This window comes from Takifugu rubripes, chromosome 2, assembly GCF_901000725.2.
Source record: "Takifugu rubripes chromosome 2, fTakRub1.2, whole genome shotgun sequence".
In the NCBI taxonomy this organism is placed as follows: domain Eukaryota; kingdom Metazoa; phylum Chordata; class Actinopteri; order Tetraodontiformes; family Tetraodontidae; genus Takifugu; species Takifugu rubripes.
Genome location: NC_042286.1, coordinates 6,346,901 through 6,362,398, shown reverse-complemented (window position 1 = coordinate 6,362,398; position 15,498 = coordinate 6,346,901). Strand labels below are relative to the sequence as shown.

Here is a 15,498-nt window from a genome sequence, read left to right as displayed (position 1 = left end):
CACTGCTGATGAGCAACCGAGGAATGATTTGTTCGCAGACATCAAGAAGGCATCTGAAAAATGTCACCCACAGATCCCTCCACTTCCGAACAATCCCAATCACCAGCCCTCAGTCAAAATACGGCGTTATTTGTTGTCCTGCGCTCACGAACGACCTCATCTCTAACTATTTACTTCCCAGTGAACCCGTTCATTTGAATTGGGGAATAGGAGGGGTCGGCGCGGCGTGGCGCTTTATTTGCAGGATGAAATAAGTGAATAGGGAACGCACAGATAAAAAGCATAGCGGCATGTCCTGTCCGCTCTCATCACTGTCTGACGGAGGAGAGACGTATGACCATTCCATTACTATGGTAACTAGCCACTATATTCAGACCTGCCCGGGTGTGTTTCTTCCCCCCGCAGTGACGAGGAGGCATAGCTGACAGGGCCCACGTGCACACACCCGCACACACGCGCGCGTGCAGACACAATAAGATAAGGAGGGTTTGGAAGACGCAGGCTGTGGAAGATTCACACGTGGCGGAAGCGGACAGAACATTGCAGGTTCCCGCGGATGTAAATGACAACAAACGTTGACCCCCCAACTTAAAAATCATCCTAAGCAGCAATAAATCTGTTTGATACAGCTTTAAAAAGCTAACCTAGATTTAGCCTTTTGGTCTTTTATTGGCTTATTTATACCTAACATTTGTTTCTATGTGTATATATTATTCTGTGTCATTCTATCCCCTCTCAATTGACAGCTATTTATGAAGCGATCACTCCTCAAACATGTCTGAAAGGGCCCGTTAGGGTTCCAGTCTCCTTTCGGGCTGCTGCTTTTGACATTAATTACATATGGTGCAATTCTTGCAAGTGGTAACTCTGGACCCGTCGTTCATTTTCAAACGGCATCACCGTCAATGCGAGATTCGCTAAGGTAAAACTGGCCGCGTGGGAATAACACTCCCCCCCCCCAGGACATATCAGCACTTGTACAACACATTTATTATATTAATATTATAGATTTATTAGGTAAGTAGAGATGGAGCCCCACAGGTGTAGCCAGTGTGTTATAGCCCAGATGCTCAGGATAAAACTGCATTCACTATTAAACAGACTACATACACTTCCAAATTACGGAGCTCAATTTTTGGTGCAATTTCTTAGCAATTTATTTCATTTTATTATTGTGGAACCATTTACAGTAGCCAAAAAAAAGCATGAAGTTTATGTATTCACTAGAGATTTTTGACACATAATACACATATTACAACAACATATTCTGCATTCACTGATACTAATTCCAATTTATTTACTCACGGCATATATTGTAATTTAAAGAATTTTGTTTTCTAGCTTCCATATTTCCGCATTTTTCCAGTGGTCTGTCCACTGGGAGAACCAATTTAGGTTCATGCAGATATTTGGCCAAGAAAAAGTAAAATCGGTGATTCTAAGGAGCCTCGGATGCTCTTAAGCTGCTCTGGCCCCGGACTGACTGGAGTTTGCGTGAATGGCTGCGTTGATGCGCGCTTTCCTTTTAATGCAGCCATACTGCCATCTGTTGACGGGAGGAGGAACTGCACGTGTTCGATCTCATCCTTAAATCACATTTTTCTCTCTCTCTCGGGTCTCTCTTTCAGCTTCTTGTTGTGAATGCTGAGCCACAAGCAACAGATAAGCAGCAAGATCGTGCAGACAGTTTGCAGATGCAGGAAGATTTTTTTTTTTCTTCTTTTTTCCTCTCCGTGAACCTGCAGCGTCTCGTCTCTGGGTCACTGTTAGAGTTGCTTCCCCTCGTGTAGTGGAGACATTTTACATTTTCCTGCATATTGCAATGGCACGCTGTCGTCCACACATAGATCTTCTTCATTTTTGACAGTTACAGGAGGATTTCTCTGCAGCATTCTGCTCTGACATACTTGTTTTGTGGTCCAGGTTGTTAGTGCTCCTGTACTCACCAGACCAAGAGACTTAGTCAAAATATGAAAAGACAGAAGAGACGAGGTGGTCGCAGCTGGGAAGGGAGAAATGAGGGAGGTTGAGGGTTGCGGTTTCAGCATCATTCAATCAGACAACATGCCCCTCAGCTGAAACCATGAGACCCTCCCCGATTCCCTCGAATTAGGGAGATTAGCAGGAAAGCGCATAATGCAGGATGATGGAATTTGTCATAATTTGCATTGTCCTGGAAATATTTGGTTTGATAGAGCGATGCGTGGAAGGGGGCTTGTCATGTCCCACGGGCAGGTCACAGAGGAAGCTTGGCAGAAATGATTTTTGCGATATGTGCATCAGTCGTAAAAGCCTCACAACCAATTTGTCAAAAACCGCGAGGTCGGGACAGTTGAAGGCAGCGGGGCATTTTGCCTAACGCGGTGAAAACGCGTGCCCTTCCGTCACTCTCCATCCACGGGCGAGCTCTGGTGTGGCAGAGGGCTCTCCAGCAGCAGACACTTTGATTCACATCAGCTCTGAGTGGGGTTTTATTTGCTGGGATCCGTTTCCATTGTTTTAACACCATTACTGGGACCGTCGCGTCACCCAAGAGCTGAGGAGGCTTCTGCTGGAAAAATGCTTCAGACATTCGTCGTCCGGAAAGGAAGTGCTTATTTATTTATTCATTTGTTTGGACGCTCATGCACGTTGGCATTCAGATGTGTCTCCCTCAGCATCCAGCAGTCAGGCCCCCCCTGACCTTGGTTATAGTAGCGCGCCGCGGCTCCTGACCACAATAAAGCTGACCGGAGCTGACGTGACAGTGTTACACTTCCACACGGTTCAGTGTCTGCGGCGTGGGCATGTCGAGGGCTGACGTGGAGAAACAACAGGGGGAGAGAAAAAATACGCAGAAGGTGGGGGGAGGGGGGAGGCCAGAGTCCCCAGTTCAGACTGGACCAACACACGGCCACAACAACGGCTAATTACAGCCGTGCGTTTTTTACCCAACTCTGCCATTTACACACACTTTCCCTTTTTTTTACGTTGAAAATAAACGCCTTATATTCAGAAATTCCGTCCACTTTCCTCTCTTTGTGCTTTTCATCCCGCTATTTATGTCGCCGTGTAAGTAACACTGATGTTGTGTGACAGTTGAGCGTACAGGGGTTAGACTCAAACTGGAGCACAAACAGGAAGCACAAAAAAGAAATGGTGGGATGGGGGGAGAGAGAGAAGGCAAATATCTCCCTCCCTCCCCCCCTCCCTCCCCGTGTAGCCTTAAATGAGAATCCTAACGCGAGGAAAAGATTCAGCGGAGGGCAGGCCGGCTGCGGTTCTCCTGAAAGGTTCGTATTTGTAGAAATGAGGTGTCAGAAGAGGCAGGATTTCCTCGGGGCGCAGCACAACATGAGCCCATCTCTTATCATTTCCCACTCCCAGACGTGATTCGCTTTGAATGCGCTAATGCTGAAAGAGCCCCACAGACTTGAAGCCAGTCGGAGATGAAATCACGGCACACATCCCTGACAAACTGCCATCCACCACGCAAGGATTAAACAGTCGCTGCATATCAACCCCCCCCCCCCCTCCCAAAAAAAGCAGACATAATGTATGCACTTAAATACATCCAACATAACTTCAACCTCGGCGTCTTGATCCTCATGTTTTGAGCTATTTTCCGCCCTTCAAATATTCACGAAAGGGAGAGCGTTAGCAAAGAGGAGCGAGGGACGGAATTTTAGGAATTTGTCACATATATTGAAAAGGTTCCCTGAAGTTTTAAATGTGGAGCAGCTGCACTATAAATTGGAATTATTTTTGCAAGCGCATCCGCTGAAATCTGCTGTAAACGCATGCGAAAACTTTAAAAAAACTACTCTTGACAGAGTTTCACACTAAGTTTGCACAGTGGCTCCGTTATACCGTGTTCAGGCGGCACGATGAAGACAATTAACAACATATCGCTAATAATAGAGTGTGTATCTAATTATCCGCCCTGTAGCTCCTACGGCGCCGCCATTACCCTTTTATTTTGGTTACACGTGTCCTCGCACAATGGAAAAGTTACACCATACTAATCTGGCCTATTTTACACATTTTGTATTATCATTTTCCTTCTTAAATTATGCATGAGGTCTCAATGGGGGGAAATGTGACCATTAGCATATCTGATAGGAGCGCTAGAGCGCTTTTCCTCCTCTCCGTCCTTGGAACCAGGAGGGGGAAACCTGACTGTTCGTCAATACCGGGTCATTTTATCCACACCAGCCCAGTTCATCTATACCGTCCATGCGCCCTGCTAATAACACACAAGCGTGCTTTTTTTTTTACACGACGGGGGCCCAGAGGGCTCCAGCACATGTGCTTACAGAGCGGCGCTGTCTGGTCATCCCTGCCAGACCTCTGCAGAAACACCTCAGACACTCTAACTGGAAAGGAGACACCTTGAGGGATCAAATCGAAGGCAGCATTTACATATATGATACAACACCGCGTTTCTCCGGGGATGCTGACCTTTTTCATGTGGCGCTGAACTCGTCGGGGCCATCGATTGGGCCACAGCGAACGTTCACGCGGGATCATCGGCCCGGACCTGGGTGTTTCCCACAGGTCGTGTGAACGGATGAGATGCGTATTTAACAGGAAAACCTGATCAAGAAGTGTTCGTTTGCAGCTTTTCCTCCCGTTGGCAGAGCAAGAGGTGAGCATTAGAAAAATACCTAGCTTGTTATAGAAAGTTTAATGTCGTACGCAATTGTTTGACCCTCATAAATATTAAAGCTTCCCATCTCCGGTCTATTAAAAATGCATGCGGCATTGTGGTTGTTGATCACGTTTAGAACGCCCATGCAAATTGGACTGTCTTTGCTGTCAAGGCCTAAGATGAATTATGTAGCTGTGTTGTATATTCAGGGACACGCCATTGACAGTCAATTAACAAGTTTGATTGGTGTGTGAACTCACTCTTTTGAACTGTTAATTTTATGTAAATCGTATTCCCTCTCTCTGTCTAGCCCCCCACCCCACACACACACCACCACCACCCCAACCAGGTTCGTCACAGGAAAAAAATCTGCCCCCCCCCCCCAGCCACATCGCAAAACCCCCAAATTCCCCAATTTCACCTCCCACCAAGAATAACCAGCGCGAGCTGCTTAATAATTGATCACCACACACCTGCCTGGTGGAGGCGATTTAACAGACTAGGGGTCCCATGCCGGCTCCTTTTGATATTCAAATAGACAAATGGGAAGCGGCCTTTATGAATTTAAAATGGAACGTGCTCTTTCGGTGAGACGGGCCTGTCAGGAAGCACTGGCCGCACATCCAACCTGATGCAGCCCTTCACTGTCGGCCTGGGTGTGATGGATGATAAATGGAATGCCAGTGGAAATTTGTTGTTCATATGCGGGAATCCCGGCTTCTCAATCCAGCGCGGAGGGCCTCGTCTCCTCCTCCTTTTCCTTCCTTCTCACTTGCATGCACCCCACTTCTCCCAGTCCTCCGCCCGTCTCCTGTCTCCGGGACCATCCCAGTAATTTGGAGCCACGGAGAGGGAGGCCGAAGATTCATCACAGCTGACAAGTGAACCTAGAAGCAGGAGATCATGGCAGACCCATCTGATTATGGAAATAACCGTGGCCATGTTTGCCCTCTAGCTAAACAGCGCCGCAGCTAGCATCTCATTGTGCGGCAAGAAAGACACGCATCTTTCTGCGGGGCTGAAATATTTCGCTCTCGGTTTTCATCCTTTGGAGAATTTGTGTCACCGCCATCAATCCGAGCCAACGGACGGAAGAAGGAGCTCAGTTCAGCTGGTTTAGATTGAGAAACTAATACCTTTTCCCACCCTGGTAGGTTTTCTTAAAAATAACAGCAATGTAAGAGGCTCTTGCCTGTTATTGTAGCAGTTAATTTTGCAAATCTGATTCTTTAGCAAAAGCATGTGGTTCCTGTTTACGTCGAGCCCTGGGGGCGCTGCAATAGGGTGTCCCGTTACGTAGGGGTAGATTTCAAACCTCTACCCCGTGTTGCAAGGCCAAGGAGTAGGTGAGTGGGCAGGACTGAAAAAAGAGAAATGGGACTGGGCCTTTAGTTTCAGAGCGTGTATCTATTGATTGAGGTTTTGTTGATCCTCCCTGGAGAGCTGCACGCGCCCCAAAGTCCCTGCAAAGACCAGCAATTATCAACAAGACATCCGCGGCTATTTGCATTGACCAGCAGCTAATATCCCGCAGTAATGACATTAAAGCCCAAACACCGGTGAACTAACCGGGGAAGGTCTCCGAAGACACGACCCCTTTAATGCCGCCTCTCATCTGCACTCATCTCTCTGCATTAAAAGGATAGATTTTTCCCTCTGTTTCATTATACATGAAGCTTAACTCCATCTTGGGTGTTTAACGGAGAATTGAGCTTATTATCACATGGTTAAACGTGCTTATAAATAAAGCTGCTGTCACAGTATTTTCACATAATATCTGCTTGTGAAGTGAATTTTGGCGATAAGATGCTGGGGGGGGGGGGGATGTTGTGCCGTGTTAATTAATGCAGCACACGTTTAGAATGAACGTTAATTTGATTTCTGAACATCGTAGGTGGGTTTTGAACTCGTGCCTTGTTTATGAAACCGACCTAATGTCTGATAGCACGAATAGAGACGCTGAATAGAGACGCCTTCAGGTCAAGGATCTTCTAATGAAACCTTCTTATTCAGCTGATTGTGGGGCAGCTGTTTTGGTTTATTTTAAACAAGCTAATCTTGACATGCTAACGATAGAGGATGGTGGAATACACACATCCCCGCAGCATCGCTGACGTCCGCTTGTTTCTCCCCGTCCTTTTCTCCAGGTGGATCAGTCTGTTTTCTGCTCGGGCCAGATCGGCCTGGTTCCCTGCACCATGCAGCTGGTGGAGGCCGGCGCCAGGGCCCAGACTCTTTTGACCCTCAGCCATGTGAGGAAGGTCCTGCAGGCCGTGATCGCTAGCTCCACCCTAGCGAACGTTGTCCAGGCCCACTGCTACGCCACCAGGAAGCGGGACATCGGCGTCATCAGGGAGGCCTGGGAGAGCGCGCTGAGGGCCGAGGAAGAGGAGAAGGTCAGCCTCTTTGTGTTTCTAAAAGTACAAGATATACGCTGGCTGTGGTGGCTGCTTGTTTTATTATAGATGCAGGGGAAATATTGATCGTTCGTGCCTAGTCCTACATAGAGTGAACGCATCATTAATGGATCAGAAGACAGCCAGAACCAGCGGCTGATTAATAAGTGAAAAAAGGAAACGGGAGCCTTTAACTTTTGCAGAGAGGCCTTTCAGAATTTAGTTCTACAGTCGTGAAATAAGGGAAAGTTCCTTGCCCCTCCCTGCCCTGCCCCCCCGAGACCCAAGCCGCTGCGACTGATATTTACCAGCGTGCGCGCTCATGAAATGTTGATGATGTGGGAAACGCCGGCGCCTTTGATAACACGGAGCCTGGCACAGAAGCAGATGTCTTCCTCAGAGCTTCCCTAATCCTTTGCCCCCACGCACCATTTTGGAGCTCGGTTCAACTCTCAGAGCAGCTTATCCCCCCCCCCGTCACCACCACCTCTCTGCCAGCTCCCTCCATCCCTCCTGCCATTCCAGCACTTGCGGCTTACAACCTCTCGCTCCACGCTGCTAAAGAGGGGCAGCGGGCTCCCCTGGCAGCCCCTCTCCTCCCACAGTAATCTGCGGGACCCTGGGAATTGGGCCTGGGGGAGAGCGTCAGGCGGCCCACCTCCAACATGTGGCTTGACTCTGACGGAGACGTCAGCTTAAAAGCGGTAAACACAATCTGTCCAGGAATCTTTGAGGAGTGTTTTAGGTCTTTTCTGATATCAAGGCTGTGTTTTATGTTAATTTCTAACGACGCCCAGGTTAAGTCTGTGAATAAATGATCCCCCCCAGACAGAGCTCTGGGTCACTGGCCTGACCCCGTGCTCCCTCATTTCCTGCGAGGGCGTTCTTATCGCCGCGACCTCCGCCGCCTGGTCAGTCTTTCCCCTCCAGTTCACGTCAAATGTATTTATACGGCAAGCAGCCACAACGAGGCGAGTGGGGGGAATCACAGCGATGGGAAACTCTGCTGGGAGATCCCCTGGCTCTTCCTTTGACACATCCCATCTGTCTTAATCGTCACATGATTAAAAAATTTGAATCAGAGTGCAGATCCGGGAGCCAGCGAGACCTCCGGTGGAGGAGAAAATGCCTCGGAGAGGTCCTAATTTAACCCTGCAGAAAGGTCTTGTTTCATAAAAACGGATTAATAAAGTGCTTGATGCTAAACAGCATTAAAAAAGGTGATAAATCAATTTGGGAAAACCTCAATATTTCATTCCTATTGCATCGCATCCCAATTAGTTTGCATGCTGTTCTTAATCTGGAGTTTTGGAGCTTATTTCCGACCGGCAGGCCTGAGGACACCTGTGTGCCTGTTAGCCACCAGGCTGCATTGCTGTGTTTTCCTTATTGGTAATTTATCTAATTGGGCGTGTGGAGGAGCTCCGAGGGTTAATTGGAAGCAGGCTCGAGTCGCCGCCAGTGTGAAACGGTTCTCCCGCACATCAGAGCGCAGCAGGTGAGGGGGGCTGTGCGAGCGGGAAGGCTTTGAGGGAGATATTCAAGTCAAGAATTGTCCATTTGTATCAACTTAAGAGGCACAAACCTTCAAACTACAGGCTGCGATTCATTAGCACAGCAGTCCGATGCCTTCTGGGGGTGAATGCATCGGAAAAGCGGCGCGAGGGAGGCGATACCGCGGCGAGCTGACAGCGAGTGCTGAAACACGGAGCCACATGCTGAAGGCGACCCGCTGGGCAGGAAATGTAGGGGAACTGGCTAAGCGGCGCAGTCCCATCAGCTCCCCGCTGCTCGCCGCCTTTACACCACTTCCTTATTACCGTGTTTACTGTTCAACTTTCACGCCTCTCGGCCCTCCGACCCCTGGCGCACGCTCCAGGCACAGGGATGGGGGCTAGGGAGTGGAAGGAAAACAAACACATGAAGAAGCAGGTCTCCCCCACACACACACACACACACACACACAGTCTAGAGAGCCGGGCAAGGCAGATCCAGACTTCTGGATGTGTTTAACTACGACCTACCCAGCGAGCGGAGGCGCTGAGGCTCCGGCGGCGTGCACACACACACACACAACCCCTGCGTTAGCTCTCCGCCCGGTGCAGATTCTGGTGATAGAGAACGAATCGGGCCTTGATGTAACCCACTCCGACAGCTCTGACAAAAAGTCAGCCACTGCACCGCGACTTGAAAGTCCTGCCAGAGGCTGGAGCAGCGGCGCCGAAGACCCCCTCATGTCCTCGCAGACAGCCAGTAGGGTGCAGCACCCCCCAGCACCCAGGGCCTTCAGGGTGGCCTTTAAGCCTGGCTGAGCAGGCCTCCCTCCTCCTGTCACTTCTCTGCTCGCCCCCTGCTTTCCCTCCCACGTTCAATCACTATTGACACATGCAGAAGCCCCCCCCCCCCCCCGAGAATACCTATCCCAGCGCCAGAAGTGCTAATATAACATTTATCAAAGCGCGGGACACGTATGTGTGTTGTCACTTTGTCTGACACGCTAACAGCTCGCGTGCTGACGCGGCTGTTGTTCTCCGCTCTTCTGATTCTTATTGTCGACCACCGCAGGCGCGGCTCGCTTCAGAATTTACCGAGTGGAGAGATCTTAAGCTGACCCCCCCCCCCCCCTTTTTAGTGCACATCTGCCCATTCAGGACACTCACCGCAGCGTGAGGCTAGCTGTTGATGTACAATTAAGTGTTTGCTGAAGTTTAATCTGGAGGTAAGTGCCGCTTCAGTGAATCTGGCTGATTGGGTCATGACAGCTCATCTGTTGAAGGGACAAAGAGGCCATAGTCGGCCCTCGTCGATGATTTCTCTCTTTTTTGTGAGGGAATATCAAAATAAAATGTGAGTAACCCGTTATTATTCTGCACTTACGGAGTGGGGTGTAAGTGGATGAAAATTGATCCAGCAAATTGAAAAGGGGGTTAAGTGTTTTTGCCCTATCGACTCCGGCTGAAATGGCGGTTGTATAAAACACTCATTTCTCCCCCATTAGCAGATGAAGCCACAGCCAAGTATGATTAGAGGGCCACGTTGTAGCACTGCCCAAAGACATTTTGCTAGTGCTAATGGCCTTTGGACCAGAGGAGAATAAAAACACAGAGGCTCCCGCGTCTCTTTCTACAATTGAGGCCGCTTTATTCCACCAAAATGCGCGCGCGGCGGCGGCGCCGCCACCATTACGGGTCAGGAGCGATCTTCCCGGAGAGGTGAGGAGTCATCAGCGGGAGCCGTCATGTTAGCAGACGCATTTGCACGTTATGGAGACTTAAAGCAGTATGGATTTTTTTCCCTCTTCTGGGTAGCGTGTAAACTATCATTACTCCCAACGTCCTCCCATTTGACGCCCTGTCGGGCCTCAAAAAGCTCGTCTTGGTGCTATTTTGCAGAACGTTGCGACGTGCGTCGCAATAAGCACAGCGCGGCGCGTCTCTCAACAGGGCGGGGGGGAGGGGTTCCTTTAATTGTGTATTATTTGTTGACCAGTGCCCTTTGTCTGCGTTCCAGGGGCCGTCATGGGAGCCCCGGAGCGGACCGGCGCCCCTACTGGTGGTTGTGGTACCCGCGTTACCCAAAGGTGCTGCTGTGGAGTTTCACGTGACTGCTGTTCAGGACGACTCCAGAAGCACTTCCTGTCACCTGACCACGGAGGTGCCGTGCGGATCTATAGACTGGCACAGCGTGACGTCCGCCGGCGCTTGCGGCGCCTCGCTCTCGCTCTCCCTGGCTCGGCCTGTCGACGGCCTGGAGCTCGCCGCCGCGAGGGATGCGACCGAGGCCATCGGCGCCACATTCAAGAAAGCCACGGGGACGATGAAGGGCGCGCTGGTGCCGCTGTGCGCCAGGGCGTTCTATAAGTGCACCCACGCAGCGGCCCGGCTGGTCGTTGCAGGTACGTCAGGGGCAGAATGCCACTTAACACAGCAGATATGGGCCTTTATTGATTACATTTCCCAGTCATTAATGGGGATTTATCCCAAATAAGCTGTTGGGAGATTCAGCACGCTCACAGGCTCAGCTCTCCATCGCCGTCCTAATGGAAACAAAGTGACAGCTCATCTCTCTCGCGCGCTCTTCTCGAAGTTTGAGCTGACGTTAAGTAAACGGCGTACGGTCTTCTGGAGGAAGCAGCCTCTCCGGAGCCGCGCGCCTCCTTCCTGTGTTTAATTATTGGAAGTCATTTGTTGTGTCTGCAGTGTGTACAGTAACTCGGGCTGCCGCTGCCTCTTTTGTCATCATTACACTTTCATACGACACCGTCTGCCGCTCCCGGGATTCCGGGGCCCTCGCCAAGGCAAACGCAGAGCGGGATTTGTTTTATCCTGGGAGACGTTCCCTCCGAGGGAAAAGGGCGACGAGCACATCGATCACGCCGGCTCACTTGTCAACTCATCGCCGAAGCAGTCAATTAACATTTTTGAACGGGCGCCAAAGCGGCCATCTTCCTGTCATTTTTAGCTCTGACATAAATCATCCTTTTCTGAGGGTTTGAGATGACTGGTACCAGTGATGGATGGGAAATAAGTCGATCTGTTTCGGATACACGCGAGCCCGACCGGCGCTGTTTGTTTATATAATTGGTATTCAACAATCCCCCCTGATATATGATGCGTGTCATTTATTCCTTCTGTCGTCATCCGCAGCGGAAAAGCGAAGCGATGAAAACTTGATTAAAAAAACGAATGCCTGGAAAGATCTCATTGCGAAGCTGCTGCAGCACGGTCGGCTGCTTCACCCTTAAAACTCCACAGCCTGTTTCTTTGATTACAGGCTGCCGACTGGTCCCCTTAAACCATTTACTGACTCATCGCTGGGCTGAGATTCCTTGCCTCCCTCCCCACGCGGAGCGCGCCGCTGCAGGCTCGCCCGCCGGCGTTTTTATGGGTCACATCCTGCGCTCATTGGATGATGAATCCAAAAAGTCAAAGGAGGAAAAGTAACACCTCTGGCGCTAGCAGTCGCAGCCTCGCAACCGCTGCTGTCAGTGAGCAGACAGACAACACTGGAGAATAATGGGACTCCTCGACCCCCCCCACACCCGCCGCCCTTCCCCTTCCCTTCGGTTACTCGCATTAGGATTCACAGCTGATAGACGGGACATATGCTCCAAATGAAACCTTTAAACATCTTGTCTAAACTTGTTAGTTACGATCGAGAGATCCCCACAAGGCCGGGCTCCTGCGCCGCTAACTGGGGGGGCAACAGAGACAAACACAGGTAGAAACAAAGTAAGGTTGTTTTGGAATTTTTTAAAAACCAAATCAATTGAGAGAGCCTTTTGAACTGCATGAACGTTTGTCTCTGGGCCAATAAATATGCTTTGCATTAGAAAATTATCCCCAGTTTAGAGGCAGATTTGAGGAATTATTAGCATTAGCTTTAAGGTGTCTTTATGGTGGTGATGATGAGGAGGATGAAGATGAGTCTAATGAAAGTTGTCTCGCTCTCCTTTAAGCTCTGTTGTTTTTTCCTGCAGCAGCTTTGTTTGGTCTCCTTGGACTAAGTGAACAATTTTCTCGAGACAACATTTGCTAATTAGCATCTCATTTACTGTATAATATGACCATTTTGACAGTGCAGCAAACAAACACGCACGAGTAACAGCTCTGAGACTCCTCCTCACCATCTTTCACAGACTCACTTATGTCTACGTGCCAGTTGTAAATAAAAATGGTGTTTAGCACGTTAGCGTGCTTCGGTTGTCCTTCGACAGCAGCCCAGCTGCTTCTCCTCTGTGAATTGTAGGAGCGGCTGTTCCTCCTGGGTATGTGGTTTACTTCCACTCCATTGATAACGTGACGGCCGTTTGCATCGGCCCATGGATGTGTAAATGGCAAAAACCATGGTTGGAACTTGATGATGTGACTTCCACCACCTCACATCTATCGTTTATGTTTCTGAGCGCTGAAACACACACTGACTTTCTCAAAGACACATTGCGCCTGTGGTTCGTATTAGAAAAAAGATTAAAACGTATCGACATGGAGCCGACCAGTGTGTAAGGCAGGATGAAGGCTATATTTCTCCTTTAAATGAAAGCCTCCCTTATCTGTGATCTCTTTAGCTTGTTCGGTTGTCAGCTAACCATCTCTAGAGGATTCTGCATCCCAAGGTGCCCCATGTGCTCTGACAGCACATATTTAGTCTTTTAATGGTCTCCAAAAAGCCAGTGGGGGCATTTTAAGCCCTAGTGCATATTGCTAATTAAAGGGTTTGAGTTCTTTTTAAGACTTTTTAGCATGCTGGGTGCACTGTAAGGGAAAGCGACTGATTAAATAGAGCCGATTGTCTAACCTTGTCCCTATTTTTCTTTTAGAAGTTCACATAACTAATAATGATGGTTTGCAACTAGTAGATGTTATTTAAAGGACATAAAGTATTAGATTAATTTAGGCTCATTTTATGTATGAAAATGAATTTGTGGCTTTTATCTACTGCTAATAGCATGGAAGTTACGCACGTCTTCCACCAGAGGGCGCCACCTCTAATTCAACATCCTATTGTAGTCTGTCTCTTGTAGAGCTCTTCTTCTTCATTTTTGTCAGGCCAGCCTCGGTTCCTCCCAGGAGAGCAGAAATGGGGATTTGCAGCAAATATACCTGACCCTGACATGATATTCCAGACAGGAAACAATGCACCTCCCCAGATGTATGATTTCATTACAACCCTTCCAGATCCCAGTGACCACGCCCACGTCACATTCAGCATCAGAGAAACGAGGCAAGACAGCAACATGAGGCAGGAACACTTGTGACCAATTAGTGCCCAGAGCTGGGAAGGGAAGGGGCAGCATCCCAGAGGGCCGCTGCTCAGCAGACAGGCTGTCATCAGGACTGGGCTGAGATGCTCGGCCGGCTCTCACGTGTCGGCCGCCCCGCGGCTGTCTTTGACCACACACTCACACAATATCACACCTTGGTTGTTTTTCAAATCTAAACTGTGGATCCAGTCTGAATCTGTCTGTTTGGAAGAGATCTGGATTCAGTCCTGATCACCATATTGTCTGCACCACGGGGAAGGACTGCAGTCTCAATCTGCCAAGATTTTGAGAATTCCAATCATTTGTACAATCTCCCTCCCCTCTCCCTCCCCTATCTCCTCTTTCCAGGACTTGAAGCCAGTTTAAAAAGCATTTTGGGAGAGTCCTGTCCTGCCGTGGCCCTGGTCCCAGTCCTGGATTTGCCGGACTCTCAGATCCTCCACCTGTCCTGCTGGCTCAGTTTGTAGGACAGCCAGCGTGGACAACAGGACATCAGGACATCTTCTCTGGAATTTTCAGGAACGCACTCGTCACAGCCCCCATTTGCAAAGACGTATCAATGGTTTAAATTAAAGAAAACTGTAAAAGTGCTCATTATTGTTTTAAACCAATAAACAGTTTTCATGTCCTATCTTGGACGTCGAGGCGATGACTCACTCGCGCTCTTGTTACTTCAGCAGTTGCTGGTTTTTCTCATGGAACCAAGGCCACATACCAGAAGACGGGTGACCGCGGCCCCCCCAGCAGAGCATCTCGTGCCATGTGGTATCCCCTGATGCCCCACTACTTCTGATGGAATTTCTCTTAGCCCCCCAGATAAGACCCCTCACAAAGGCCCCCGCTGCCACCACTGAGACCATCTGCTCAGCTGTAAAACCGTAGATTTACCATCCTCTGGATGTCTCAGCACCTCACACTCCGCGGGACGCACGCTGCGCATGTTATTATTGTGTAATAGGCAATCAGCACAGAGCACCTGAAAAGATTAAGCCTTTTTATGTTTTCTATTGATTGGAAGGCAGTCTGGTTAATAGGAGAGGGACGCTACAACACACAGCTGCAGGGCAAGCGTGTGTGTGTGTGTGTGTGTGTGTGTGTGTGAGCAGACACACTGGGATGATGTGGTGAAGATAATAACACTATTAACCACTACTCCTGGAACATTCCTCTTCTCAAAGATTATGAACCATACTGCTGATGGGGGCTGGAACGAGCTCCTCATGGTAGTTTCTATGGAGGGAGGAGCTGAGGGGCTATTGATCTGCACCCGTGCCAGCATTGTTTAGATAGTTGCTATCAAAAACAGCACAGACAATGGAGCCTGAGGATTTTTAGTGGGTAGGTGGGGGGGGGGGTTCAAGAACACAAACAAGAAATTATTTATGAACGTCTGAATAGCAAAGTTACCTGAATTTACCGCATTGGGTGTTCTAAAGGGCAAAGCAGTGTGTCTTTGACTTGATTAAGAAAGCAATAGTAAATTTCCATTTAAAACAAAATAAAAAATCAGTATGATCAACGGCAGTATCAACGGATCATGAAAGAATGAAATGTATTAAACTTAAATCTTAAATTCAATCCACACGTGTGTTTTTCCTCTCTTGACAGGGAGTCATGTTTAATAAAAACAGGCACTTGTGTCCCCAAATTTCATTTTACATTATAGACTTGTAGCTCTTCACTGTAATCATAACAAACTGTCTGAGCCG

At 49.0% G+C, this 15,498-nt stretch overlaps 1 protein-coding gene across 4 annotated transcripts in view; it reads left to right on the top strand.

Moving 5' to 3' along the window:
• dph6 (diphthamine biosynthesis 6) overlaps positions 1-14,437 on the top strand; it is a 43,684-nt gene extending 29,247 nt beyond the window's left edge. For all 4 annotated transcript variants that reach the window (XM_029827658.1, XM_011618590.2, XM_029827666.1 and 1 more), the window contains 3 exons: positions 6,778-7,026; positions 10,537-10,921; positions 14,138-14,437. In XM_029827658.1, coding sequence (XP_029683518.1) covers positions 6,778-7,026; positions 10,537-10,921; positions 14,138-14,256 — 753 coding nt within the window. In that variant the 3' untranslated portion in view covers positions 14,257-14,437. The remainder of the gene's footprint in view (positions 1-6,777; positions 7,027-10,536; positions 10,922-14,137) is intronic.
• The last annotated feature ends 1,061 nt before the right edge of the window (positions 14,438-15,498 follow it).